This window comes from Varroa destructor, unplaced genomic scaffold, assembly GCF_002443255.2.
Source record: "Varroa destructor unplaced genomic scaffold, Vdes_3.0 BEIS01000005.1, whole genome shotgun sequence".
Taxonomy (NCBI): Eukaryota; Metazoa; Arthropoda; class Arachnida; order Mesostigmata; family Varroidae; genus Varroa; species Varroa destructor.
Window position 1 is genome coordinate 12,667,822 of NW_019211458.1, and position 27,198 is coordinate 12,695,019.

General features: G+C 40.8%; 1 protein-coding gene across 7 annotated transcripts in view; it reads left to right on the forward strand.

The window, feature by feature from the left end:
* LOC111251791 (uncharacterized) overlaps positions 1-27,198 on the forward strand; it is a 134,863-nt gene that overhangs the window by 63,741 nt on the left and 43,924 nt on the right. For 2 of the 7 annotated variants that reach the window (XM_086989821.1, XM_022808808.2), the window contains exons 2-8: positions 17,380-17,611; positions 17,771-17,903; positions 18,686-18,812; positions 19,272-19,402; positions 22,233-22,549; positions 24,023-24,583; positions 26,896-27,067. In XM_086989821.1, coding sequence (XP_086845947.1) covers positions 17,793-17,903; positions 18,686-18,812; positions 19,272-19,402; positions 22,233-22,549; positions 24,023-24,583; positions 26,896-27,067 — 1,419 coding nt within the window. In that variant the 5' untranslated portion in view covers positions 17,380-17,611; positions 17,771-17,792. Of the gene's footprint in view, positions 1-3,423; positions 3,631-9,922; positions 10,477-17,379; positions 17,612-17,770; positions 17,904-18,685; positions 18,813-19,271; positions 19,403-22,232; positions 22,550-24,022; positions 24,584-26,895; positions 27,068-27,198 lie in introns of those variants that run through there. The other 5 variants (XM_086989818.1, XM_086989817.1, XM_086989820.1 and 2 more) reach the window with 5 other exon arrangements.

Here is a 27,198-nt window from a genome sequence, read left to right on the forward strand (position 1 = left end):
ACCGGGCGCCGTGCTCACCATAAGGCTTCTCGATCGGTAAGCCCTGGACGACGTTTCTCCCACACATGTGGCTTCCTATAGTCGGAAGGCAGTAGACTTCAAGTAGATGATAGGTTGTTTTTCCAGAGACAGTATAGTGAGGATAAGCGTGGGGATCCTGAATCTATGGACAAGTTTGTTTCTTGCAAGAAGCTCGTAGTGGTGCGGTCTGTCAATCGATGGACACACACACCGTACATGGTCATGAAGTAGCATACAGAACCGGCGCAATGTTGTAGAGGCATCTGTTGTTGACGTTCGTGATGCTTCTAGGCCAAACATGTACTTCGCATTACCGGTATGCCTTCACAACCTCTTATCTTATTATCTGCACTCATCCACTAGGAGCGTATGCTTGGCCTTTGCGGGCGACAAAAGATCGACGACAAGCAGAATGCAGCAAAAGGAAGATTCTGATGATGCGAAGTGCCATCGATGAAGTTAGCTGCCCATTTCGGATACACCGTCGGAACTTCTGGACATCCTTCGATTCGATGAAGCGAAGAAGCCTATGAGAGGCAGAGCGCTAACAGACAGCAAAGCTGACGACCAATGAGCACAAGGGTGCCCCAACAAAGCGCGTTCCTATCGATTATGGTTATGTTGATCCAACAAGTCGGTCTAGTTGTGATTGAGTCTCGAATGATGGATTTCAACAAATTCCGCCGAGTATACTGCACTATTAGTGTAAAAAAAACTTCGCTATGTTAGTTGCTAATACAAACTATACTCTGCGAAATACCAATTATAACATATTTGCATGTAGTTGAAAAGCTTTGTGGCATTAACCAACGATTCGTTGACAGTTTGCTGTAGGTCTTCATTTTGTTTTTTCTAATTGCGCGTCGTGCTCAATGTTAAATAGCGAAAAAAAGTTTCTTGCACAAAGATCGACACGCCGGCAAAAATTGATCTGGGAGCTGTACATCATCAAACCCTTTCCGACGGCTAACTAACGTATGTCATAAATACTCCGCAATGCATACTGATCGCTATTTTCGACCTTTAATTTTAGGTGTGCTAAAAAAAATAGATTAGAATATTTACGCAGACGTTAATTCAATGAATATTTTAACTTTTGCGTGGACTACTGATTAAAGGCGTCTGTTGCTGCAACAACCGCTTGTGACGCTGTGCTCCTCATGTACTATTCACGAAGTCAATTTTAACGAATTAAAAAACATGGAATACATTCAGGATCGGGTTTAGTTTTTTGTTGTTTATGAATGGCCTAAGTGCTATCTCAAATCACACAACATAGCTGCAGCCGTCCTTCCCGGACGAAGTACAACAGACGGCGAAATGCAGTTTTTCGAAGAGTACCCAGTTTCGTATAACAAGAAATACTTTGAGTAGTTTCGAATCTTGTCTTCTAGTTGTGAAGTTATCTGGCGGGTAGCTGAAAAATATGACATTAATTTGTATGCTAATTTAGTGGAAGTAAAGTTTCGGCAAATAGCTTTCTGGACCGCGTTGCACCTTGATTTAGTGCGAAAATCGTGGCCCAATTTAAGCATTCTGGGTGGAATACTCTAAAATGGGTCAGGGGGTTGATCCGCAGTTCTAGTAGTTCCCGGTACACGGTCAATTACATATCATAAAATCATTTTTGGTTATTGCATTAGTATCAGTAATTATTTCTAGTACATTACGGAATGACAAAGCCAGTCACGATCGGTGCGTATCTAGGTAGTGGCTGTGCAGACCATGTGTTTTCCATTCAAAAAAGGCTTGCATTAGAAGCAATGCTATTTTTCAGATTCAGAGCAACACTTTTTTTTAAAAGAAAAGCTCAGGTCGATTGAAGGCTTAGACGGACTTTTGTAATATTGCCTTTTATTGTTCTTTAACGGCTATAGCGATATATTATTATTAATGCTAACTAATGTTACTATTATTTATTAAAGTTGGTCAGGACAAAGCCAGACGTGTTACACTAATAAGGTTTTTCAGAATGTATAATTTTTATTTTGACACGTATGTCAAGCGCAAAACACTTTAGAAATAAAATTGCCTCCTGTTGTATGTGAATAATTGTCCTATCACAATGCCACTAGGCCCAACCAGGTTCAAACCGATTTTTCAGTAAAACAAATTTACAATTAAGTGCTGGCAGTGTCTTTTCAGATACTCAATTAACAGAGTTTACACATGCCACAGATATAGGTAAAAAAAAAACCCAAAAGACGTCTTCTAACCTGGTGTATACGTACATATATAACACATTGAAGATAATGAGGTACAGCGTAAATGCCACTGCTACCTTTGGCTTGAAAGAAGTTATCAGAGCTACTCATTGACGATGTCGGACAACGTTTTTACGATTGTGACTCACGGTAGCAACTAAAATAATGTTTGCTTCTGTTTCGCCGGCTCAGTATCGGTGAAAGACCTCAATACATCGAAGCGAGCTGATGTGTTAATATTTCGATTGACTGTGTTGGCCAAGGGAAAGACAAAGGCGATTACATGCTTCGGTAACCCCTCTGCACAAGCGATTCTTTTTGAAAGGACAGAGAAACATCTGAAGAGTCCACTTAATCATTCCTCATCAAATTACAATCATTACGACAAAAATAAGACTTACTAGTTTCATCATATGCTAAACATTATGTAATATAGTATGACAGTCTCTAAACGTCGAGATAATTATGGAATTTCGAAATTGAGAAGGTCAAAATCAGCCTTTGAAGAAAAATCATCCTTGGGGTTATCCAGTGTATTTGGGGCGCTGAATGAATGACTCAACATGATAGCTTGTCTCAAAGTAGAAAACAGGTGCAGTGACGTTTAAATACAGTACCAAGCGGCGTTCGTTTAGGACTAAATTCGCTTAAATCACTATATATACGGAACGAAGCTACTGTGAGACGTTCCAACGAACATGAAGGTTCGTCAGTTATTCCTTTGATGTTTCTTGCTTATGACGATTCTCAATGATCTATACATTACGTCAGGTGCCTGCGACTACGTCGTGTTTTCAATGGATGAGCTGCGGTGTTAATGTACGAACGTGTGTATGACACAAACATTATTAATAAAAATAGGAATTTTAGCTTTGCTAAATAAGTTGACAATTTATTGTTAAGCCAAGATCAACATGAAAAGGTAAACTTCTTTTTTTGTTTAGTGACACATATTCTACCGTAGTGCAGAGAGAGTGCGTAATTATATTCTTTACTACAATCCAGTTGAGGCATACCGGTTGACTTTATAAACAGACCGCAAGGAGCACTTCCCAGTAGGCTGTCGGAACGACGTAGCTATACGCACTCGCGGAGTTGACATAAGTGTCTTCCCAGGGAATGAGAAAACGAGGCCGTAGGGGAGGACCGAGTTGCTTCTCGATTTCTAAAAAAACAAGGCCCTATTTATACTTTACAGGCCGTGTGAAGCGACACGATCAGACTGGCGGACTACTATTACTTAGTCGCAGTCAGAAGATATTGAATCATCCCTTACTTCAAGTCTCGCTCAAGCTGAGAAGCTGGATGCTATGGTGGGGCACCACTGAGATGTGTGGAGCCAATACAACGTATTTGTCGTCTGGGCGGCTTGGGTAGTAGCCGACTATGTACAGGAATATGGCGTGTGAGTTCTCAATCAAGTATAATAACTGAGATCGTAACAGCCTTGCTGCTACGATCTCAGTTATTATATGCTGTGTATTTTGATTATCTGATCACTCTTGCATCACTTAGTTTACAAGCAGGTTCAGAAAGTTACTCAATCAAGACATCGCTTACCAGAATATAAGCACAGCACGTGCATCTCGAACGAACTTTACTTTAGAGTTAAAATTATATATTGAATGAAGTACTAGGTGTCTCTCTTAGACAGTAGGAGAATATGACTCCAGAGGCAGGTTGCATAGATGCCGACTCATGCCGGAACAATCGCATTCAGTTAATGAGCATATCAGGCAGGTTTCTGAGGAAGCGTGTATTAACACCATATCAGTAACCTCTGATCCAAAGTCGACAACCCTCTGACAAAGGTAGAGCGTAATCATTAAATGGTTATGCCCACGTGATATACATGGGCTCACGCTATTCCTAACAAATTAGGTTCGAAGTTAAAATTGAGGTCTACAAAATCTATACGATTACTTTCATCTATTCAAACATCAAAATACGGTAGCAAAGATTTCAAATCTCCGCAGGCCTCCATTACGCGACACCTTCATATCTTCGCCTAAACCGTGGCTAATATTATTAAGAAAACATGTCGAGAAAAATATTTATGACGGTGCCAATGTTTGGTAAGCCAGTCTGCCCGGTACAAGTATAGACGCACCGGTACGTACTCGCATCGTCTGTTATAACAATATGTCAGGTATAGGTCACTAAGTTTTCTGCACTTGGCTTATTGTTGAAGCCTCTCGTAACAGAAGGCTTTATCTAGCATGTTCACGTAAGCCGCGCTATCGATGATGAATGAATGAAATTTTGTCCTTGTGATGCTTCTGGACTGTTTCTGATAATGGGTGTGTTACTGGCTTTATCCAAACCGTCAAGATATCATTGTATCGATGCGAATGCTGTATATATGCTGTACATATTGGTATTCTAGTGGACGCAAGCGATTAACGGAGGCGGACAGCATGAGCTCTTTTCATCGAGCTGACTAACAATTCCCTTTAAAGATTGATTGATCAAGCCAGAAGTTGGAGATGCCATCAGCACGATTTCCTTCCAGGCTGACGTTCCACAAACAAAAACCATTTCGTGCAAGTTTGTGTTCCTTTCGTGGAAACTGCGAGTGTTCAGTCCAACGCACGTTGAGCCAAATCTTGGGTCAATCTGTTATAAAACCGTCGTGATAAAAAACGCACGATGATCGTTGTATGTTTGTAGAATATGCGGGGTCGGATTTGGTGACCCCAATACAGGGCGCGCGCCCACTCAACTTAGGCGCTGATTCGCAGTAGCCAAAGGCATGATTTTACTTGCAGAAAAGGTGTGTAAATAAACTATAATAGATATATTGCCCTCTTCGACACTGATTTATATAAGCTCAGTGCGGAAATGCTTGAACACAAACCATATGCGTTGCGTCGTACACAAGAAAATGAGTGTACATCTACGTATTACAAACTAGATTCAATGGCTTCCTTTTTATGCCTCTACTAACGTTCCCTAGACGAAAATGGCGATTACGCTATTAAACAATGCTGAAGTTGGTGTGCTTGACATGCAGTCGATGTCGCTTACTTATCTCTGAGCTAAAATGACGTTAAAGCGTCTGGTAACGTGCCATTCGTACATTGTAACTCGTCACAATCTGGACATAAGGGATAAATCTTCAACGCGCCAATAAAGAAATAGTCGCTGACCGATACAAATTAAAGGGCATCAATCTGAGCAATATGAGCTGAGTGCAGTTGAGCGCGCAACGCAGTACGTCACAAGCCCTGAAGCCCTTGACTTTTTGTAATTGTGTTCAAATTTTGAAAATTATTTTATACATTGAAAGTAGACCCACTATAGCTTTATCTAAACTGCACCATACCGATCTTTACTGCGTACCAAGTAAGTATACTGTAAAGATGCCATCTAACTCAAGTTTCGCACTGCTGTGGCAATGGATATATTTAAAATTGTTCTTACCTGCATAATTACTACATTATGTATGTATAACAAGGTGGACATTTCTATACGTTCCGACATCCAGACAACTGAGCGATGCTTATCCGCTAATTCAAGCACCCCTATTTAACTGGTACAATTGCCACTTTGGAGTTATGCGAAAACAGATTACTATAGTTGATGCGCGGACAATATGACTACAAAGTCCTATCGTTTGCTGACCGAGCTTTTTTACGTTAACTGGGCGGTCGGTGCCGACTTCTGACATTATTGCGACAAGGGTGTGCCACAGAGCCAACACAGCTGCGCTGGAAGCTGATAAGGCCGGTCGCTTGGGGGTATTGTTGCGCACTGGTCAGAAACTTTAGTGCCTTAAATGAGGCAACTAAAATGCTAGTGCTATTACTAGATGTCAGCAGTGCGCTCTAGTCCCGTCGTCGTGATCGAGAATATGCTCGGTACGACTTGTTACGGCTTAATCTGACTGGGCCTATTTTCTTCTAGACCTTTGCTATTGGACACGTGCGTTGCCCTAACGAATCTGTGCCTCGATAAGTTGATTTGTTTCGGACGGTGCATTGCGACGAGCGCCTGGCTGCACCTTGCGATACAGCTGCGGACGCTGGGCACATAGCAGTACGTAATGGCGTTCAAGCCTAATCAGTGTATCTGGAGGATAAAATAGAAGACGCTTACATTGAATACTCACCGTGTGTCGGCTTCGAGACTACCACACCAAGTCCTATTTGTTGTGAGCAATACATGTGTAGCGTTCTGGTAAGATAGAGCTTACCTCTCGGTGCCTGTCCAACATGTGCTACCGGGTACGGCACATCGGACCTCTGCCACCTTAATAATGGCAACGCTCGGCATATCAAAGTCACATGAAAAATTACATCTTTGTTAACGGCTTTAAGCATCAATGACTAACGCCTCATAACTAACACTGCTCAAAAACTCAACTAAGCAAAAGGGTTTCTTGACAACACGAAAAACTGGGCGAAAACGACCAGTTTTGTGAGTGACGTCTCTAAATATGCGTTCAGCTTCAAACAGACCACTATTAGGCTTTAGTTTAGACTCAGTACGGGGGCATCCTGGTTTCCAATAAGGGGCTTTCCCATTACGGAATTGTACTTCCTAACTTATATGACCGCCACTCTCTCTCGCTTTACGATTAAAAGGTGGCTAAAACATGTTCTAAAAAGCTATTATATAAAAAAAAATGTAACATTGATTTACAGTAGATCATCCTACCACTATTTTTTCCGTTAGAGTGGTCCATTTGGGAACCAAGATGTGAATGTAACGTGTTTGTAATCAAAACTAAATGTCTGGACCCACGGACATTCACGCAGTGTTAATCGTACTAATGAATTCTGCTCTTTTATGTAACAAACAAGAATAAATTTGTTTTTGTCTTTTTTAGTAATTCCGCCACATTCTGTTTAAAAATACTACCCCTGTTTTTGACACTGGTACATATGTAAGATTATCCTTTTCGTATGTCGTCTCATACTGAATGGTCGTTATTTTCGATTTCTACGATTACGATATAATATATATAGATATAATATACGACTCACAATAAACCGCTCCTTTATTTGGTTAAAACGCGGCCCCCTTTAGGCCCGCTAAGCCTATCCATGCTCAAGTAGCCATTATCTTTTATGCACGTTGCTTGATTGAGTCATTTTCTGGTCTATTGTTACGCGTAGATAAAACGAAAGCCCTTTTCTAGTCGGGCCATTGTTTAACAACGTACATTTAAAGAGCTTTGCAATGCTACGAGCAAATTATTACAGCAGAAAATATAGATCATGTACACTTTAGTTTATTTCGTTACCTTATTCTATCGTCCTACGCCGCCACCGCCGGCGTCACTATTCAGTTTTTTGGCGTCGGTCCCGTCGATGCAACTACAAGCATCGCTGCTGAACCATTCGTTGTCAGCTAACGCGAGCGTCATACATTTGAGATGGTGATGCGGGAGTAATATTTCTAGCTTCAGTCTATATGTGCCATAGGAAGAATTAACTTAAACCCGTAGACTATTTTCGATATATTTAAAATGAATACATACCTACATGATAAATTACTAACGATGCTAATTGAACAATACGATAATATACATATATAGAGAGACACCGTTCGTTAATGGATTTTGCGTTGACCTAATTTTATCCGAAGACATGATGGGTTGCACCGTTGCTTCGGTCAGATCCACACGAAATTTGGTAGTTTTCCGAACATCCTAACGTAGCACTGGGATACATGATCAATATTTAACAAAAGGCACTTGTGGTACTATGGAAAACCTCATGGTATGCTAGTGTAGTTTAGCAAAATGTTTCGAAAGTGAAGAATCATACTAACAAAACTATAGGTATTAGGGGGAAGATGGAAACCAGTGGTAGTGCTAAGACTGTTCGGTGTGTTTTAAGCACTTGCTTACAATATGTATAGTCGCATTTACAAGATGTCCGGGTGCAGCTGCCCATGATTCTTCATTGCATGTCTAATGATATAGTTTGCCGTAGCAGAAATTAAAGTAGATTGGTTCTTAATGCCGTTTCATTTAGTTAGCTTAAATTTCTATCTGAGTAGATGAAGTAAATTATGCCGTGTTCGAACCGTGTCACGGCCTGCTCCGTATCAGGCCATATGTTGTCGGCTACTAAAATAAATATATCAGTGTTAATTTTGTAGTTTTACTTAAATAAGGGCGCTTGCTGTTCTTTAAACTACAGCTCGTCGTAGTATCTAGAAAGGCTGATTTGAACGAGCCGATTGCATAGTTGTTATTTTATATAAAATATTCACGTTGGTCTTGTACTCGTCCTTCATGACGAATGAGACCAGTTTCATTCAAAATCGTAACTTGTCAATCTTTAAATTTAAAAAAGTATGATTTTCTATTTTGAGTTGAGAAGTTGAAAATTCACATCGGGAGAAACTAGAAATGCAAATACATGAAATATTAATATAATTCTAGCTATTTTGTACGCACGCTTCTTGGCGCTTTAGTTTCCCCTAAGGTTTTTTTTTGCCGTCATGTAGTAAGGCTACTATTGTCGATAACAACGGGCGTAGCTTTCCGTACATAAACTTAATAAAATTCGAGTTACGACGGTGGAATGAGTCTGATAAATCTTTCACAGATTAAAAATTGGCCATTTTAATAAAATCGCTACGAAAACAGAAAAGTAAGGGGTGACGCGTCAGGCGTTCTAGTCTCTGTTGTAGGAACGTGTGTTTGTTTTGTATGCTTAGTCTGGATGCTTACGTAACTGCGACGACAGCTAATGGGTTCGAATATTTCAAAGTTATCAATATATCTATCTAGTGTTTTGCGTACATTGGGAATGTTTCGTCCATGACGATTGATATAATCAAAGTAATTTCAACGATCAACTGATTTGAGTGAAAGGGAGCATCGTGTGTATACTGCAAACATTTGTAGGCTAGCTGAATAACACCAACACGATCTGTTACTCACACACTGGACACAATGGATTCCTATTCGCCGACCCTGCTTCTAAAAGCATCGGTGATGACACTAATTGAACATCAACCAGACGTCGACCTCAGCAGTCTTCAGTCTATAACAGAAGGGTTTATGGCTTTATATACTACAGCACACTGTAGTTCTACTTTCTATGGACACCTGACCGAATGTAAATTGCACGGAGTTCGAGTTGGACATTGAAAAGGAACCATCCTTCACAGCTTTACTAAAGCAGGCTAATAAATGGAAAAGATAAAAAGAGCGTTTGGATCACGCAATCCGCCCTGCGTGTCACTTGCAGTATTTTATCATTCGCATTCTACTGGCAGCTCACGATAACCCGAGCAGAAGCCAACTGGCCTTTTTTTTTTGGATATTATCACGGATGCAAAACGTTTTAATGATTTAGTTTTTCTTTTTTTTTTTTTATTTGCTTATTGCTTTGTAGAAATCATCAAAGCAGCTCCATCGGTGGACCCAGCGGGTCTTTTAAATTCATGATAAACCATTCCGAATGAGAAGTGGAAATCGCAAGCTTACTATGTTTCAACTTGTATGTTATATCTAGCGGTTTGTGTGTCGCCTTTGATTGCCACTCAGTTTGTCTGTCTAGACTTCTTCCTCGACTGATTCCACCAGAGCTATTGCTTGCCACGTTTGTTTGAAGATTTCCTTCCTCTTTTGCCGGTAACGAGACTGCTCTTTTCGTTTGTTTGGCTTTGTCTGCGGCTCGCATGTCCAATGAACGGCTGTAACAGTTATTCTTTCAGCAATTCCTATCCATGCTGATGTTGCCAAGGCATCGCAACGAACTCATCGTTGCCAAACGCACCCGTGTTTTTCCTTCTTATTTCTCAGTTTGTGTGACGACTCGTACGCATACGAGAAAGCAAGGGGCAGCACCCTCACCCAGCAGAAACGCGACGCGCAACTCACTGCTGACTTCTTCTATCGTCAACCACCAACGGTATAACCTCTTATTCCGTTAAGGGCTTGCACCAGTTCACCGTGGGCAGACCTGTGCCTTACGTTTTTTGTTATGTGTTGTTGTGTCTTCAGTACGTGCCTTTGCCCTGCGTGTCTGCGGCGTTTGGTAGAACGGACTTACTCCCCTAGTCGCTTTCTACGTGAACTGCGTTACAACGTGAGAAGCCGTAAGCAACGGGTCTGCTCCAGTGTTTGCATCCCGCTTATGATTTGCTACTGTAGCCCGTCGACAGATCCTATGACCTCATGTGTCCTACCACGACCTAAAGCACCAAAAAAACGGTGCCACCAGGAGTAGGCCTAAAAGTGCACTCATTCGTGTCTGGTCCCCGTGGTCATTATTGGCAAAAAGGGGTAATATTACTAGAAATGATGAAATGCATACGGCTTAGACATAGCCCGTCTACAAGATTAGTTGCTGGCTATTGCCGGTGTTAGATTCTAGGTAAATACGTTTGGACGCATGCTCGAAGCATATACAGTTACACTGTCTGGCCTTTTCCTATTTTTTGTTTCTTTGTTAGTAGTTCGTCCTTTCATTTGGTCTATAGAGTTTCTCCCTGTCTGGCTGAGAGACTTTAAAATACGCAAGCTAACGTGGCAGGCCCCACGAATAACCAACACACATGACGCAAAATGTAATTAGTCGACCCACTAGATTGCGTTGACTTATACAGATTCTGTCTTCTCTTGCGGGGCGAAGCTTTACAGGTTCCCATGGCTTTCAAAAAGGCGCACAGACAAGTGCTATTCGAAAACTACATATAGGCTGTAAGAAACCATTCGAGCAGACATAGCGTATTCGCTAGAACCAATTACAGCTGCATTTGTCAAGCATTTTTACTACTGCTTACACCTCTCTGGCCTTCAACAAGGACGACACCTCGTATGCTCATTGCCTATTCGTATATTGGATCCTTCCAAGGGCAGGAGCAAATCTTTCAGGAAGACTCAACAAGTAGCAGCATTTGGGATTGCTTGGCTAGACTCCCGGTTAGTTCTTCGCCTCCGGGAGTTTGGGGAACCTCTAGAAGTTCTATTTGCCGGCTATTTCTCAAAATTTCGACTTAGGGCCGGAACTTGGCTTTGTCATCTAGGTACTGCAGAAATCATTCGTTGGCTCTCGTGAACAAAGTGCTATGACGCCAACCCAAAGCGGTCGCTGCTTCTCTTACAATGAAACACTGCTGCCACTGACTCATTTACTCGAGATTCTGCGTGGCCCGACGTCGCTCTTTCCAACCATGCGTTTTACCCCCCTCCTCTGATTCCTGACACAGCTTTCTTGATATGAGCTCAAAGACTTTGAAGAAAGCTTTTGGATTCGGTCGCCTTAAACCGGATGAGGCTACTACAACCTCCCAGACTATACTACCGGGTGTAAAATTCGTTACGACGAACAAATAAAAACGCTTCAATGTACAGACTCTTTCTGCGATGCGTGTTTTGCTCGGCGCCTATTTTTTTTCTATGTCTCAGTTCTATCGACACTAATTTTTTTCTGTTTCCAGCTTTCAATAGAAGCCTATAAGAGTTGAAATGAAATCGTGTGAAGCAAGGATATGGTCACGGCTGTTTTCCGTTATGCTGTTATGCATATGGTATGCTACGGAAACTATCGTGCAAAAAATAAAAGTTTACACTCATAAGCTATAAACGATATATCATACAATTAATAATAATGCATACTATTCTGAACTTGGTGCAATTTCCTCGGTAATGTCGCCTCGTTTAAGTTATATCATAATAGCGGGCCTGCTGGTACCAATATTCCCGCCACCAAAAACTAGTGCTAGAACCATCGTCGTAGCTAGTCCGCGAATAGAAAAGTCTGCTGTTATGGTCGAATCGCGACGACCATTGTCGGATTATGGTGGCGTAAAAAACGTTAAATATAGCTCTGGCCAGTACGGTGCTTACGCTGACAAAAGCACCATTTGCATAGATTTAGCAAGTGAGGCAATAACATTAGCTATATAGTCATCCCACACCGTGCTAACATGTGACGACTGGTAGTATTAATGAAGGTCGGTGAATTGGGGTGTGGGTAACGCGAAGGCGAAGCTCTGTGTAGATAAGAACAAGAGGAAGAAGCAAACATTGGAGAAGAAAGACAAGCATCTCTCTGTATCTCTCTCTTCGTATATATTATAATCCAACCTCTTCAACACAGTTGTGTCAGTGGCAAAAAACACTAGCGCACTTTACCGCATCTACCATTGAGACTGTTGGGTTGAACTTTCCAACTCATTTTCTTTTTTTTTTCGACCTTCATTCATTGCTCATTCTGTCAGCTAGGCTCAAGCAACGAAGCCCGACCTTTACGAATCAAGTAAGAGTAAGCTGTTACCGATGGAAAACGGAGGGCCAAAAGGTACCTCTGCCAGCGAAGAAACTGCTTTGGTCAAGGTATTGCCAGTATCGGGGATCTTGCAAATTCGTAATTGGTTCTCATTTCTAAAGTTGTACAGTTAACTTTATTTGCTGAGACGACTCAGCACATATCTTTGCTATACTGCTGAATATACCCTGCGTACATTGTTATTCTGCAATAATAGTGCGCCAATATTATGATAATTTTCTATCAAAAAAATTTCTTGCTGCGGCAGTAGAAGAGGTAAAAACTCGAAGTTCTGCCTCGTGTACCCGTCCATTCGTTTGAAACGACCACAAGAGGGTCGTTTGTATCGTGAAAAGAAAAGAGGTTAAATTTCGTGTTTTAAGTGAGCTTTGCTAGTGATATTCATCTGGTAAATTGGACTCCTTAACACAGAATAAATAACATAATATGAATAAAATAAACTATTGGCGGATATTAATTAGTTCATTCTAAGTTCGTTGTCACGCCTGTCACCTAAATGTTTTTGTTTTTTGCGAATTCATATTTGAGTCGTACTTAGCTTGAAAAAAAAAAAGAAAAGTTTTCTGGATTAAAGTGTCGAGGCCTAAAAAGTTTTGAACTGTGTTTAGTTGATTATTCGGGGCCATTGTCACCATCCCAGATATTAGACAGATGTTTCAGAAGGAAGCTCAGAATAACCTAAAGTATTTCTATTCACTTCTGTGGTAGCGGAAGTAGTAGCAATGCGATCAAACATTCCCATTTTTCTTTCTTTAGAATCGTAATGTCTAGGACAGATAATGAGGAGGAAAACGGATTATTGATTGGAGAGAAAAAGAATGTCATGTACATGGTAATTTAGGTAGATTTCAAAGTAGCAAGTGTTCTGGTAGAAGGCTTACTACCTGGCGTACACGGCGGCACGTATAGATATACATTACTTGGAACAGCATTGCCACATACGCACAGGTTATGTACAAGATTTTATCGCAGTTGTACCTTTAATTATTTTCACTTAGTTATATTCTTTCGACTTTAGTTTTCACAGAACAAATGCATAACGATGCAGAACGAGGATCGTATCCTTTTTGACTTTGCAATATAGCCAGTTGTGAGCCATAGATCATTCTCTCTTGATAGGTATACAATCGTTTTATTTTAAGCGTAATTGACCTCGTTCCGCATTACACCCCTCGGCAGAGATCCAGGCCAAGTTTTACAGTAACCGGTAACAGCGATCGATAACATACGCATCCATTGATACCAATCATAATACATCTTCGTGGGTGAGGCGCTCTCTCGATTCAGTGCGGACTTATGCCTTAATGCGTGCGACACTGCGATCCTTATCGACGCTAGTTATTTTGTAGCTCGTTAGAACATATATCCTATGAATGCCTCTGGCGTTAGCTGGATCTGATCGGACAATTTGCCAAGGCTACGGTGATCATCCGTCGGTATAATCAAGTACGTGTAATAAGTGAAAACATTCCATTACCCAAAAAAAATGCCTGCCGATCTGATTTTAAGACATATCGCAAGTAGCTGATTTCATTTATATCTCCCTTAGATTGAATATCCGATAGAATTGTAGTGATTACTAATGCGTGCCACCTAAAGCAAACGCTTACATGTTCACTCCGGATCTGAATCGTTCGGTACTCATTATCACGGCGGTCACCGAAGAGGCAATCCACTGGATAACTGAACACACTGGAGTTCCCCGCCGAAGGCCGTAGAGAGCAGGCTTCCACTACCGAACGTTAGGTCCGATGTGAAATACTACATTATATGTTGTTTTTCCATTGGTTGTTGGCTACTCAATGTAAGGCTGTTAGCGCCCTTATGGATGAATAGACGCGCGAGATGTGTGTTTCTTTATTAAGCTTAACACCGCCTAATATTCAGGCCTTGTTGTTATGGTTACGGCCGCCGCCACTAGCAAGCGAATGTTGTTCTATGCGTAAAGTTGAATAGATGATGACACAAGGCACACAATGACAGTTGTAGCCACTACCGTACCAAACGGGAAATGGACCAGAAAGTTTGTTCTCAAACGACAAGTCTTCTTCGTTCTTAACGCGAATCGAACTCACGCAAAAACTGAATGTAGAGAATATAAAAAACACGCTACCGCCTAACCCACCGCAAACGTGAACACGTTGGGTAGCCCCTTCAACTTATGTAGAGCTTTATTTGGCTTTTCTCAAAAATTACGAACATCAAACTGAGAGTAAAGTTGCAATAAAGACTGGAACTATTAGAGGGCCTTATCATTATTGTGGCTGTCTCGATTTGGACTCTAGCATTGCTGAGGTAAATAGTGTAAGAGAATTGGATTACAGGGTATGATGGGTTCTGCAAACTTCGTGACAACCTTAGGGCCCTGCTTTCTCTGTGTCCGTTAGGGGGCTGCCGAGAACATATTCAGGTTAATATGCTCGTTAATGCAGATGGACTTGTAGTGTTTCTCAGGTGTCGCTTTTACCCTTAGGTTTATCTCGTTTACCTTGTTAGTCTTTGTGTCTATGTAGATAATCTAGGGCTACAGATGAACTCCACAGGACTAAATTCCGACGTGATGCTCGATCCGCAGCATTGGACACGTTATGAGAGATTTAGAGTATGTTTACTTATTTGAGCGTGGCTTTTCCATCAGCTGCCGCATTGTTCGATAGTGGGGTAGTAGAGGCCTTTGAGAATGATCTTTATGGGAGTCAACTTTCGAGCATATGTTTGTGCTACATTGTGTTACATATAATCTCTCGTATCACAAATATCGCCACAATTTCTTAATATAGTTTAATTAAAAACAATATTTTAGTGTTAAATGCAAAACATTTATTTAACCTAAGTTTCCATACCTGTTTAAGCTACTTTTGTGTTCACCACAAATAGCTTAAAATTTTCATATTGAAATCATTTAATTTCATGTATATTATGTTATATGCTGAATTATTTACATGCAGGCAAATGAGGCCAACAAAAAGCAATTTTTCCGAAATTATATTTTCATCTTTACTGTAACCCGAATACCTCCTCAAGGTTTTCTATTATGCTACATGTACATGCCTGCATTATTTCATACTGCGTCACGTACCAAAATTGAATTTTACAATCCTTTAATAGTCCGGGCGGGCGTCTCTACATGACGTCTGCCTTGATTGTCTATTGAACAGATAGAGAAGATTTCTATTATCGAAAAGATAACTCGCTGAATCGGCCGATATCGACGTATCTCTTTGTTATCCTCGCGGCAAATGGCAAGCAAGCGCGCGCAAGCTGAATGACTAGTAGCTTACTGTTCCGTTTGAGCAATGCTTTTCGGAAAATCCTATGTAGAAACAGCGCATTTTTATGGTAAGCTAAAAAATTCTGAACATCTTGCCACTATGTGCACGTATGAAAATGCAAATAATTATAGATACACAACACAAGTTTTTTGTTAGCGAAAAGAACGCCCTTTTCTCGGGATTTCGGCTAATCTAAGATAAGTCTAAGATCAATCTAAGATAAGTGAGACCAAAAAAATGTATACTAAAATTGATAAAGCTTGGGACCGATTCGATAAGGGCGTATAGGCACATATAGTTCCTGTTACTTTTTGGTTACGTCATATTTAGTAGAAGATAATGTACAGTCGTATCATTTAAGCTAAACACGTCAATATGACAAATCAAATCTCATTCTAGCTATAAATTCATAGACCGTATAACTGCTATGTCAGGTCGACCCTAGAAGGTCACGCCCCTATCGATGCATACCACATTCAGCCACTCTGATTTTGTGTTTTATTGAGTAATGATTTCTTGAACGGAATATACCTAAATAGCTAACGTGTCTTTCGGAACGTACCTCGACGGTAAAACGAATGGTTATGAGATGGTTAATAAGATCCCTTGGGATACAACCGGACGGACGATACCTCTGCGGACGCGTCCCCCCCCCCCCCCGTAATCCACTGAAAATTCCATAACCCTAGAATTTGAATAGTATTAAATTCAACATTTAGGACTCTTGGTAAAATACTCAGTAAAATATGTGTATTTACCCTTGTTCAAGATTTGAATCACGTAAACAAGGTCCTTGTTTTGAGTCCGCTGTTCAAAAGTCAGGCTATTTCCAGCAATTTTCATGTTGACTCTGAATAACTATACTTAACTTTGATAAATCCATAAAAAATGCAACATAATGGTAACCGCGATAACATCAATCGATATAAATAAACACGTGTCAATAAGGCAGAGTTGAAATAGGCGGCAAGGTTAAATTTTTGTAGGGCTAATTTTCACTGGTGATAAGAGGCCGATTACCTAATTGTACGCCTTGTGAAATTAAGCGTCGTTTAAATTATTTTTCGGCTTTAAACAAGGACACGTTCAGGAACGAGAAATTACAAGGTTTACCTCGTCCTGCCTCCGTGTTACCATGTGCGCCGCAAGACGCAGTCATGCGAATAAGCTGCAAAAAAGAGGTATTCTGACTTGCAAAAAAAGATCCTGGAGAGTGTCTGAGTATTGCAAGTCAGGAAGACAATTGAATCACAGAGGGTTCACACTGCGCTAGCCCAAGACTGGATAGCATCGAAATTTTGGATTCAAACAAATATAAATTTGATTATAAAAAACATATCTAGTTAAATATATTCTTCTTTCATTATTAGCCTAGAGAAACGAAAGTAGAGATAAATTGGTAGACGAAACAGATTTCGGCCTAAGCGAAGTAAAGTCTTACATTAGTCACACCAGATATGTTTTCGTCATTTCCGTTTACAAACTATACCGTTACTTGAAGAATAAATGGAAAAAAATCTGAAAAAGAGCCCCTCCAGAAATGTTCCGAGTCGTGGCATACTAGAGCACATAAAAAAAACGTTTCCTTAATATCGATAAATAAATTTTTCTATACTATTTCAGGCACAATGGGCGTGCATGTTATTTCACCTATCTTCTCATCCCATATCCATCTTCTTTCTTGCAACCTTTCATTGTACAAATCTGGAGCGGATAGACTTACTGGCGCTGACAAACTTGATTAAATAACGGTTCTTTACAACAAAAACAAAGTGTACACGAGCCCGTCCTAGCTGTGATCGGTTTCCCGCTGGGTCTGTCGACAGAGGAGGTCGTCCCGGTCAAGAGCGTAACTGTACGTCGTCCCACCATATTGTTATCATAACCATTCCGTTAGCTAGTCAGGTCTAACGTAATCTATCGTGCAATCGTAAAAATCGACTTTTTAATTAACCATTATCATTTACGTATATGTATGTGTGTTTCTTACTTTCTTTCAATCGGTATCGGCAAGTTTTTGAACGGTTCTGATAGCGATGGGCATGGAGGTAAACGTGTTAAATGAGCTCCCCGGCGGAGGGGGCATTCTCACGGTGAGCACTCACCCAAACGCTACGGTGGACTCGCTCATCGGAGCCGCTTGCCAGGTACGTCGTAAAACCATATTAGCATTAACATCATGACCATTATTAAAATTATCTTTAAAATCAGCCGTTTAAAAAGCGTGTACAAAGATAAAGTGGACCATGCATTGTCGTTGTAATAGGCTGTAAATCATTTAATTCAACCGGAATAGTCAGGAATGTTCACTCATATGTCGTTGTTGCTACGAATCGCCAAAAGAACTGAACGGCGATGGACCGGTGAAGAGCGACTAAACTTCTATAAGAAACCTTTTTTACAGTCGACTTCGATTTGGCACTTACCAGATAAAAAAAAAAGTGTCGATACTTGTGCAGAAAACTGCATCTGCGATTTAATTCGTGTGCATTTTTTGCTCACAGACGCAAGGATGACGTCTACAGTGACGATTTTCTTCAAAGTAGCTATAGAGCTTAGCGTGTCACTGAAGTTGGTGTTTATAGACTTATTATTATTATGCTGTGTTAGAAAACTTTTAAAATGTTCATCTGATCATTGGTCTTGATTACTACCTCCCTAGGTTTAAATATTCCTTACTTATTTGGGTTGAAATTGTTGTGTAAAAATGGATTGATCACCACACGAATGTTTTCATCTTAGAGAAACTACGCAACAAAAAAGCTTCTGCACTATGTATGTAGGAATAGAAAAGGAAGACTTATTGTTATTATTTGACATGTTTGACGCTTTACGCTGTTGTAGTTTAGTGCTTCTTTTTAATAGTCGATGGTGAGATTGTTTACATTATCGTCCAACTAACTTTGTCTATTGGTGCTGAACTATACAGGACAAAAAGTTGTCTCACCTGCCAAGCATCGGCCTGTACACTAAAGATAATCGGTTACTCTCAACCCGAGGCTCATTGAGGGCACAAAACATCCGGCCAGGGGACACATTGTATCTTCGATATAAACGTGAGTGTATCTTGTATGTCACTAGATAAAATACTAATTGATACTCTTCACTCCAAGCTGTCGCTGAGTTACAGGTTATACCTTTAGTGTCATCTTAATTCTGGCTAAGATTCGAAACAAGACAGATGACAATGAATGCGAAAGCCATAGGAACGAATAAACCCTTGCAAAATAGGCGGACATTACTCGTTACTAGATATCTATGATAACCGATGACTTAGCCGGTTATGGATAGACCGATGGAAATGTAGGTCTGAAAGAATGATGAGAGTGATACGTTTGCGTAGTTGGCTTTTTCGCTAGACATGATCTAAACAAGTTGAATTTGACGAGTTGAGTTTAGCTTTTTGATTTTTACAAACACATAAGACAGGTACGATTGTACCGAATGCTCTTCCAATTTATCGCTATGGCGGCAATGAATTAACCTACCTTTCCTGATTTTCTATTACGTTGCAGAATCCGAAGACGAATTTTTGTACTATACAAATTGGAAGGTGTTAGCGTTGTTGTGTGGCATCACGGGGCTTTGCGGACTCGGGTTCGCTTTTGTCGTCTTCTTCTTCACCGGTGGTCAGGTGCCTTTCGTGGTAAGTGTCAACGGTATAGCACAGGGATTGGCGTCCCCTGTTGCACCGCTCGCTACCATTGTTCTTCATCCATCGAATTCATTCGCATTTGGCTGATGTGGAACAACTAGGATAATACGATCGGATAGTACCGCATAGGTATGAGCAGAAGCTAGAAAAAACAACTAGTTTTTTATATTTATCACCTTAAAACTAATTATTCCTAATTAAAAATTGGAGCTAGGGACATTTGGCTCAATCAATTCAGTTTATGTTAGAACCACTGATTCTTTCCTCTAGCTTCTATATATATATATATATATATATATATTGCCATGCTGGTTTTTTGAAATAGCCAAGGATCATTTGCAGCCAGTATATTAATCGGTCCGAGACATCATATAAAAATCATATATCTACAGGTTGGAAAACTCAAAAGCATCATCATCATCATCATAGGCAACCGAAACTCTCTATAGCGTTAGCCGTCAGGGTAACAGCAGCCTATAATGATAAACAGGCATTTACGTATAGAGTTGATTTTGTGCCTTTATCGTTTATTACGCCCACAGCGTACATGCTACACCTTGTTGTTTTCCTGTAGATATGCATTTTTGTTTTAATCGCCATTGCGCATAAATTTATAAATGCTTAATTAGAAGAAGGTACGGTTATCTAACAATGACAATGTGCTAAAAAAGATGGTATCCATTATTATCCGCGGGAGTTCACAGTATCTTTAGCCATCTGTAGCAAGTATGTCGTTTATTTTCGTTTTGATATAAGATAGTACAGTATACTAAGCATTGCCCGGTAAAGCGTAAAGATGATGCTCAATCGACCCGTTAGGTGAAAAAATGCCGTAGGATTGTTCGTAGGCGTCTCGTATTTAGATCATCTACGATAACTCGTTAAAGCTGCGCGATCCTAAATAGTCGTAAAAAATTATAATGAATTGATACTGTCCTTGGGTTCTGTCAAACGTTTCCTGGGTCTAATATGAGCCGGTAGCGAATCATCAAATTCAATATGCCAGTGCAGATACGTGCTGGAGTTCTACTTATCAATTGTTGCTATATTAGATTGTTGTTTTCTTTGTTTTTTCGGTTTCACTTGGTACGAGCTCAAACACTTTAGACAACGACAACAGCAACACGACAAGCATCTATTCATATTTATGTGTGATCGCACCGAATATTTGTATCTAACCTAAGGTCGTTTGAATCTAAGGCGTATCTTTGTGATTATTCAACAAACTGTAGCACCTCTTGCGATAGCAAGCAGCCTGTTTTAAGTTCAGTGGTAACTGGTTGGCGTTATATGAGCTTTATCATCAGTACTACAAAGTATCGTGAGTTCTTTACTTAATTGAAGTGACTTAGTTTTGGCTGCAGTAGAACGGATCGCTAAGCAGACTTTCGAAGAACAGTTGTGCCGCTAAAAAGCACCAATGGACACTGCGGAATTGCAGACGTTTCAACGACTGATTTAAGGATACATTATTGTTGCTATTGGTCAAGCTACGAGCGGCATCATTATGTACATGCATTCATGTTTACAGTCAATCATTCATCATTGCCCCTAATATTATGTCGCCTTATTTATCGAACAGATACGTGTGAGCGACGTTGCGTTCGACGCTTTCGGCCAAGCCAGAACAGCTCTGCTTTTCTCATTGTTTATTAGTATACGGCGTTTGCTACGAGCGAGAACGAATGACGGCTACGTCAATAGATTTCTGTCGCACTTAATATATATATATGCCTAGGTCTGAAGGCTTGAGAATCGTTTCTCTTCACAAATGTATAGCCATTGCTAGAAATTAGTTCGCCTGCATCCGCCAAGCCTTCGCATTCTGCTGTAATCTATTTTGTACAATTAGTGGATATTCGAAGCTCTCTGCTTTCATGGGGTGATCATTAACTGCTAGCGAATGAAAACTTCAACGCTTAACCGCTATTTCTGCTGTATGTTCGCCTACTGATTAGCTAGTCTATCTTTTGGTCGCATATGAGCGAAGAACTAACGAAGTTCTATCGAACTCCGATGCACGGGATCAGACGCGTGAGGTGAAGAGACGATGTCTTAGCTTAGGTGTTTCGTGGCAAGCTTAGTGGGTAACGTATTTGTCTGCCAATCCTAGAGACACATTGTGGTTTAGGCTTGAACTTGGGCATAGACAGACTTCGTTTCAGGGTGGGAACTAGCCGTGTGATGGAATGTCTAACGGTGACCCCGGGCGTAAAATTCGAAGCATAGAGGTGTATCATGGCAAAGCGGCTTGACGTGCCTGTAAATACTTTGATAAAGAACACGAAGGTACGGTTTGTGAATTTTCATCCTAATACATGCTTAAGAACGAAAGCAGCTCAGGAGCGTTTAATTTAATAACTAACAAATTACGCAATCCTTGAGACTCACATGCGGTCCGACCATCTCAGCATAATCTGTACCTAGATATCTGCATGTTAAATTTTAGATTTGATATATGAAGTAACGTTACACAATTAATGATCTATAGCTTCTATTGCCAACGAAAAAAGTGCATCGCTACATTTTCACCCTAGCAATACCATAAAAAGTAGTTCAAATAGGCAAGAATTTACTTGTATAGTCAGTATGCTGAGATATTTCTTCTTATTAGGATTAGTTGTTATATTTTACATTTATTACATGTTACACATTAATATAGAACAGAAGTTGCTTTGAGAATTAATGCTTCGAGTTTTTCCAGGGAAATCGATATTGACTATTGTCATTTTGAAACTCCTTCCTTAAATAAACAATTTTTATAGAATATATAGGTACTTATGTGAAATTCTATTTCAACTGCCGGTATGTTTACTTCCAGTACGGCATCGTGGTGGAACTAGGCGTGAGCTACACAGAGGCGACACTCTACCACTGGGAAGGGGCCAAAACGGGCGGGACCGGCCAGGTTCATCACGTGCGCCGAGTTGAACCAGCCTACATGCAGTCCCCGGCACTATCTGGACAAGAAGAGTCAACACCCGTGGGCAATACGCCAGCGGGAGTTAGCAGTGTTGCAGGTAGGGCATCCCGCGATATCTCAAGCCTGTTAGACACGCTCAAGGAATACGTGCCCGAAGCACAACGTCCCACGACGCCTATCTACCTACTAGCCACTGAGGGACTAAGACTTAGCAAGTAAGTTCTGGTGCTCGTATATTATCAGCATGATTCGTATGGCATTCGTAGAATCTACACCTTGACTAATGGGAAGTCGGCTAACAATGAGGTTTAGATGTTTTAAAAAATCTAGCTGCCTTTAGTGCTCTACGATTGGTGACAATATGAGACTAATGCAACGAACTGAGACACGCAAGCAAAACCGAGCAAGTTTGTGGGGTTGTGGCCTTTTTATATATGTGACGTCTCGTATTATTTCCACTATATATGGATAGCAGGGCACTATAGATGGCAAAAAATACGTCTTTGATTCACAGGGCTTCTGGTTGCTGTCTGACTGGTTCGTCTATTCCTCATATGCACGTGACCTTGCTTGAAAGAAGAAAGCGTTTAGGACTTTACCATCGGTACAGAAAGACGAAGCTGATGTAGCGCTTCATGTCTACTTGCACTGTATACAACCAGAAAAGCGCACGGCCTCCTTAAACGCTGACATACTTAGAGACAAATAACGATAGTACTAATAATAATAAAAGAGTCTAAACATTCGTTGAAGTTGTGAAGTATGTTGTGATTGAGAGAGGATGGACAACAGATTTACGGCGTAAAGTCGGCAGTGACTAAATCGTGATACAGTGGTCTCCATGGAGGAGAACGGGACAAAAGTCTGTTGGACTGCTAGGATTAGCAAGAGCGGGCTGAAGTATGAGAGGGGATGGGTGTCACGAAATCATGATGGTCAGACCCATCGTCTTACGATGATCGTGAACCTAAGCAAGCAAGCGGCGGCATACAACATATAACATAAGTATCACACATACGTTGGTGACATCACGACTGACTTTTGAAATCTTTGCGTCAAGCTATTGTTGTTGTACTTTAGTTTGCCGAGGGGAAGCAAGCGGACATGCCAGAAAAGTTTGCAATAAATTTCTAGTACCTTTCCTTATATATTTATAATGCGCAGCATATAATATGTTGACAATGAAAGTTCAGCTGCGCTATTACACTTCTTTTTACTTCTTCATGAGTTTATAGTTTTGATCAACGAAAGAATAAGCGCCCCCTAAATAGTTTTACCAAGACAGAGCAATAGCAATTAGCGTAGCAAAGCTGTTACTCAATTGCTACATGCATACCTTTGGAACGCATACAGTTGGAAGTATGTTCTCTCACTAAACAATTGTCTGTCCTAGCGATTTTTTAAATACAGCGCCAAAATATCAATTCTTCCAGATAGGTTCTTACAGGTCATGATATGTGCAGATATATGACTTTTTAAGCTCAAGAAGCGCTATGTGTGAACGGCTTAGCTACGAGGTCTTCATATGGAACTAGGACACGTGGTTTGGGTAGGCAGCCCTCCAAAAAATCTAATACATTTTGTTGACCTGCATGCAAGTTCGATTACTATGCTCCTCTGTCTTATTGATACAGTTCATGTCTTTTCGGTACTTATATATATATATATATATATATATATTTATTCAGGCGACCTACGATACCGAAGCCAAGCGAGGTGCGTTCTACCACAACGACGACGCCACGACCCCCAAGAGCTCGCGGTCGCATGCGAAGTCGGAACAAGATACAGCGTTGGGCTAATTTAATTGCCGATATGGTTACTACAATAGAAACGAGGGATCAATATATTGGTCTACATGAATCGAACGCCCTGCGCGCTCTTTCTAATGAGGCAGGGAGCAGAAAAGAGGAAAAGTTAAACATTCTGCGTTCGGAGGGCCTTGGGCGTTTTGACAAAAACTCTCAGCTAGAAAACAGTGACGACGATGACGACGACGACGACGACGACGACGACGACGACGACGACGAAGAAGAACAGGAAAAAGGTGCTGACGCCGAGACCTTATCCTTCTCGGGCGAGACTCCAGCTACTTCGCCTAGTGACATAACGGCAGCTGAATCCGAAACATCAGCGGGGATTAATTTACAAAATTATCATGGCAGATATGAGCGCGATGCAGCCCAAGGGCGAGTACGAAGAAGAGTGGGTAATCACTATGCGGGCAACAGCCAGGATGAACGGGATGGGTAGGTTGCCTTTCTCACTCTATCGTTGAGTAAACGTAGTTTCGGTAGAATCGCTTTACGGAATACTGTAGTTAGCACATAAATGTCCGGGACTATTAACACGCCACATTCAACATAACTCGAGCGTAGAGTAGAATCTAGGATAGTCAAGTACGAGCTGACGAATTCGATAGAATACTTTGTGATAGTCATCATGGCCCAATAATAATTATGACAGGTACGCCGTACTTACATGTAAATTGTTTTCTTAGTTATTGGTATTGATTTGTATTTTATTCGCCTTTCGTTTTTAGCTATTGTAAGCTATGCTTAAACGCCGTAGGTTGGTCTCTGCGCCACTCAACACCGCCTTAGAAATTTTAACCTCTTTATCCATTTTTACATTGTCATCATACATTATTCACACGTAGCAAAAAATTGTAAAGAGACTAAAGACCGAAGAAGCCAGCCGAGTGTAACATGACCATCACTAAGCGTACGGAACAAATGCATAGAGAATAGATCGAGTTACAGAACTCGTATAAATGTACCGGACAGGACATTGAATTTATTATATAAAAACTCGTATCGTATATAATAGTCGGTAAATGATTCTAAACCTGCTTTCATATATGCGTACGGGTCTGTATGGCGCGTAAAGCATACGTGTTTTAGATCAGGACCACCAGACGTAACGGACATGGCACAGAAGTCGATGTCATGCTAAGTGAAAACTATAGTAAAGTACATACCTCAACGTCGTTTATTCAGTTGTTATAAAGAATGAATCGCGTGGGCGAAGAACACTCTTAATTTTTACTCGAACTGAAAAAATGTCACGTGAAGGGGAATAAACGATTTAATTTCAAGGCATTTCATAAACGCTGTAATTCCCAGAACAGATTTGCTCTCATTAGTTCTTCTCGCATTACCTTATTAGGCATAATGAGAGGCCATCGGTTAAATATGTCTTTCTTAAATAGACAACATCTGCCTTCATATTGCGGTACTCCCTTGAAAAAAGCGGGGCAGAGTCACTGCTGTTGATTTGACAACCGATATCTACCTAAGGTGATATATGCTGTATGTAGATAGTGTTTTACGTAAAAAATTTCAGCATCGACACTACAAGGTGCTCGTTTCCGAGAGGAAACTATTAATTATTGTTTATGAGTATGTATGTATGTATATATATATATCCTTAGATTTCGCTAATACCTACTTTTCACGCTATCATACACATCGGACCAGCAGAAATTCCAGAAACGAAGCGATCTCCTTTGCTCCACGGTTTTTCACCTTTCTTCCCATTTTCCCGAACTCCGACATTTGTGCCGTTTCTGTGCCTTCGTAGCCTTGAGCCTGTATTCTCTAGGCTTTTCTTCTTTGTCTTTCTTTCTATCTTTCAATCAGTCTGTTGTCCCTGCGACCCTGGCGACGCGCGTATCGCAACAAAGTGGTCATTCACCAAGGGCATCTATGCAGTGGCTGCAGCGGTGTCAGTTTGCCTCTTTTCATATTTTTTTTATCTAGCGCCTAGACGAAGAGACCGGAAGCATCAACGGTAGATTCGGCCTTCTAGGCCAGTTGCCATGCGCAGTACGCGGTCCTAAATATCGCACCGCCTCTTTTTCTCTTACCGAGATTGCACAAAGAACGATGGTAAGCAGCAGAAAAGATAGAAGAACAGAAAGAAGCAAAGAATCATGACATTTTTGCATGAAGAATATCTGTTCGCACTGCGAAGGCGTTTTTTTGGGTTTCGCCTAGACTCAATCTAAAGTTTTTTGCGCTTCTTCTATTTCTAGCCCTAACCGTCATTAAAAAATGTTTGCTTACTTTACCTGTTTAAAATGATGCGTCATTTACTGAATGTTTTTCCGTATTATGAATGAAAAGTTCTCTGTATTAGGATGCTCATAATCAACAGAATGACCGAAATTAGCGGAGTAGGCAAAAATCTTATATGGATGAACGTTGCGTACTGAATATTGCTATCTGCTATAACAGCAATTATTATTATACAGTACGTTGTTGAACACCGTTTTAAATTTTACGTCCGGTATTAATATCAAGCATTAGCACAGATGGCGCACTGCCAGCGCGGAACGGAACGCGTCTACTTCGAACCTGAACCGCAGTGTGCCTTTCAATTTAGTAAACGTGTTACCGTACGATCACAGTGGCTGTCATCATTACGTTGATGAAAAGACTAGTAGCAATAAGAGCAGCATCAGTAATTATCGTTATATGAATCCAATGTAGTCTAAGTCTCTATAGTAACACCGAAAAGGTTTAATATGTACTCAATTCAGGAACCGTTCTTTTTTCAGTATGTCGGCCAAAAGCGACGCGGATACAGCTTTAATGGCTGTGGAGTGCGCGTTGCGAAGCTCAGGCTTTAACTTCCGTAGTGCGGGCGTCCTCAGTGGCCGAGACGAAGGCCTGTATGGCTGGCTCTCCACGAACTATCTTCTAGGGAGAATACCAACACACTCCGCTAAGGTGAAGGGCTAAATCGTTGACTAATGGAGATGAAAACAACTGTCATACATTGGCAGTTTGGATCTCGTAAACTACTACAGTATCGGTGATATGATATACAGTGCAGGGCGGGCGGGGGGGGGGGGGGGGGG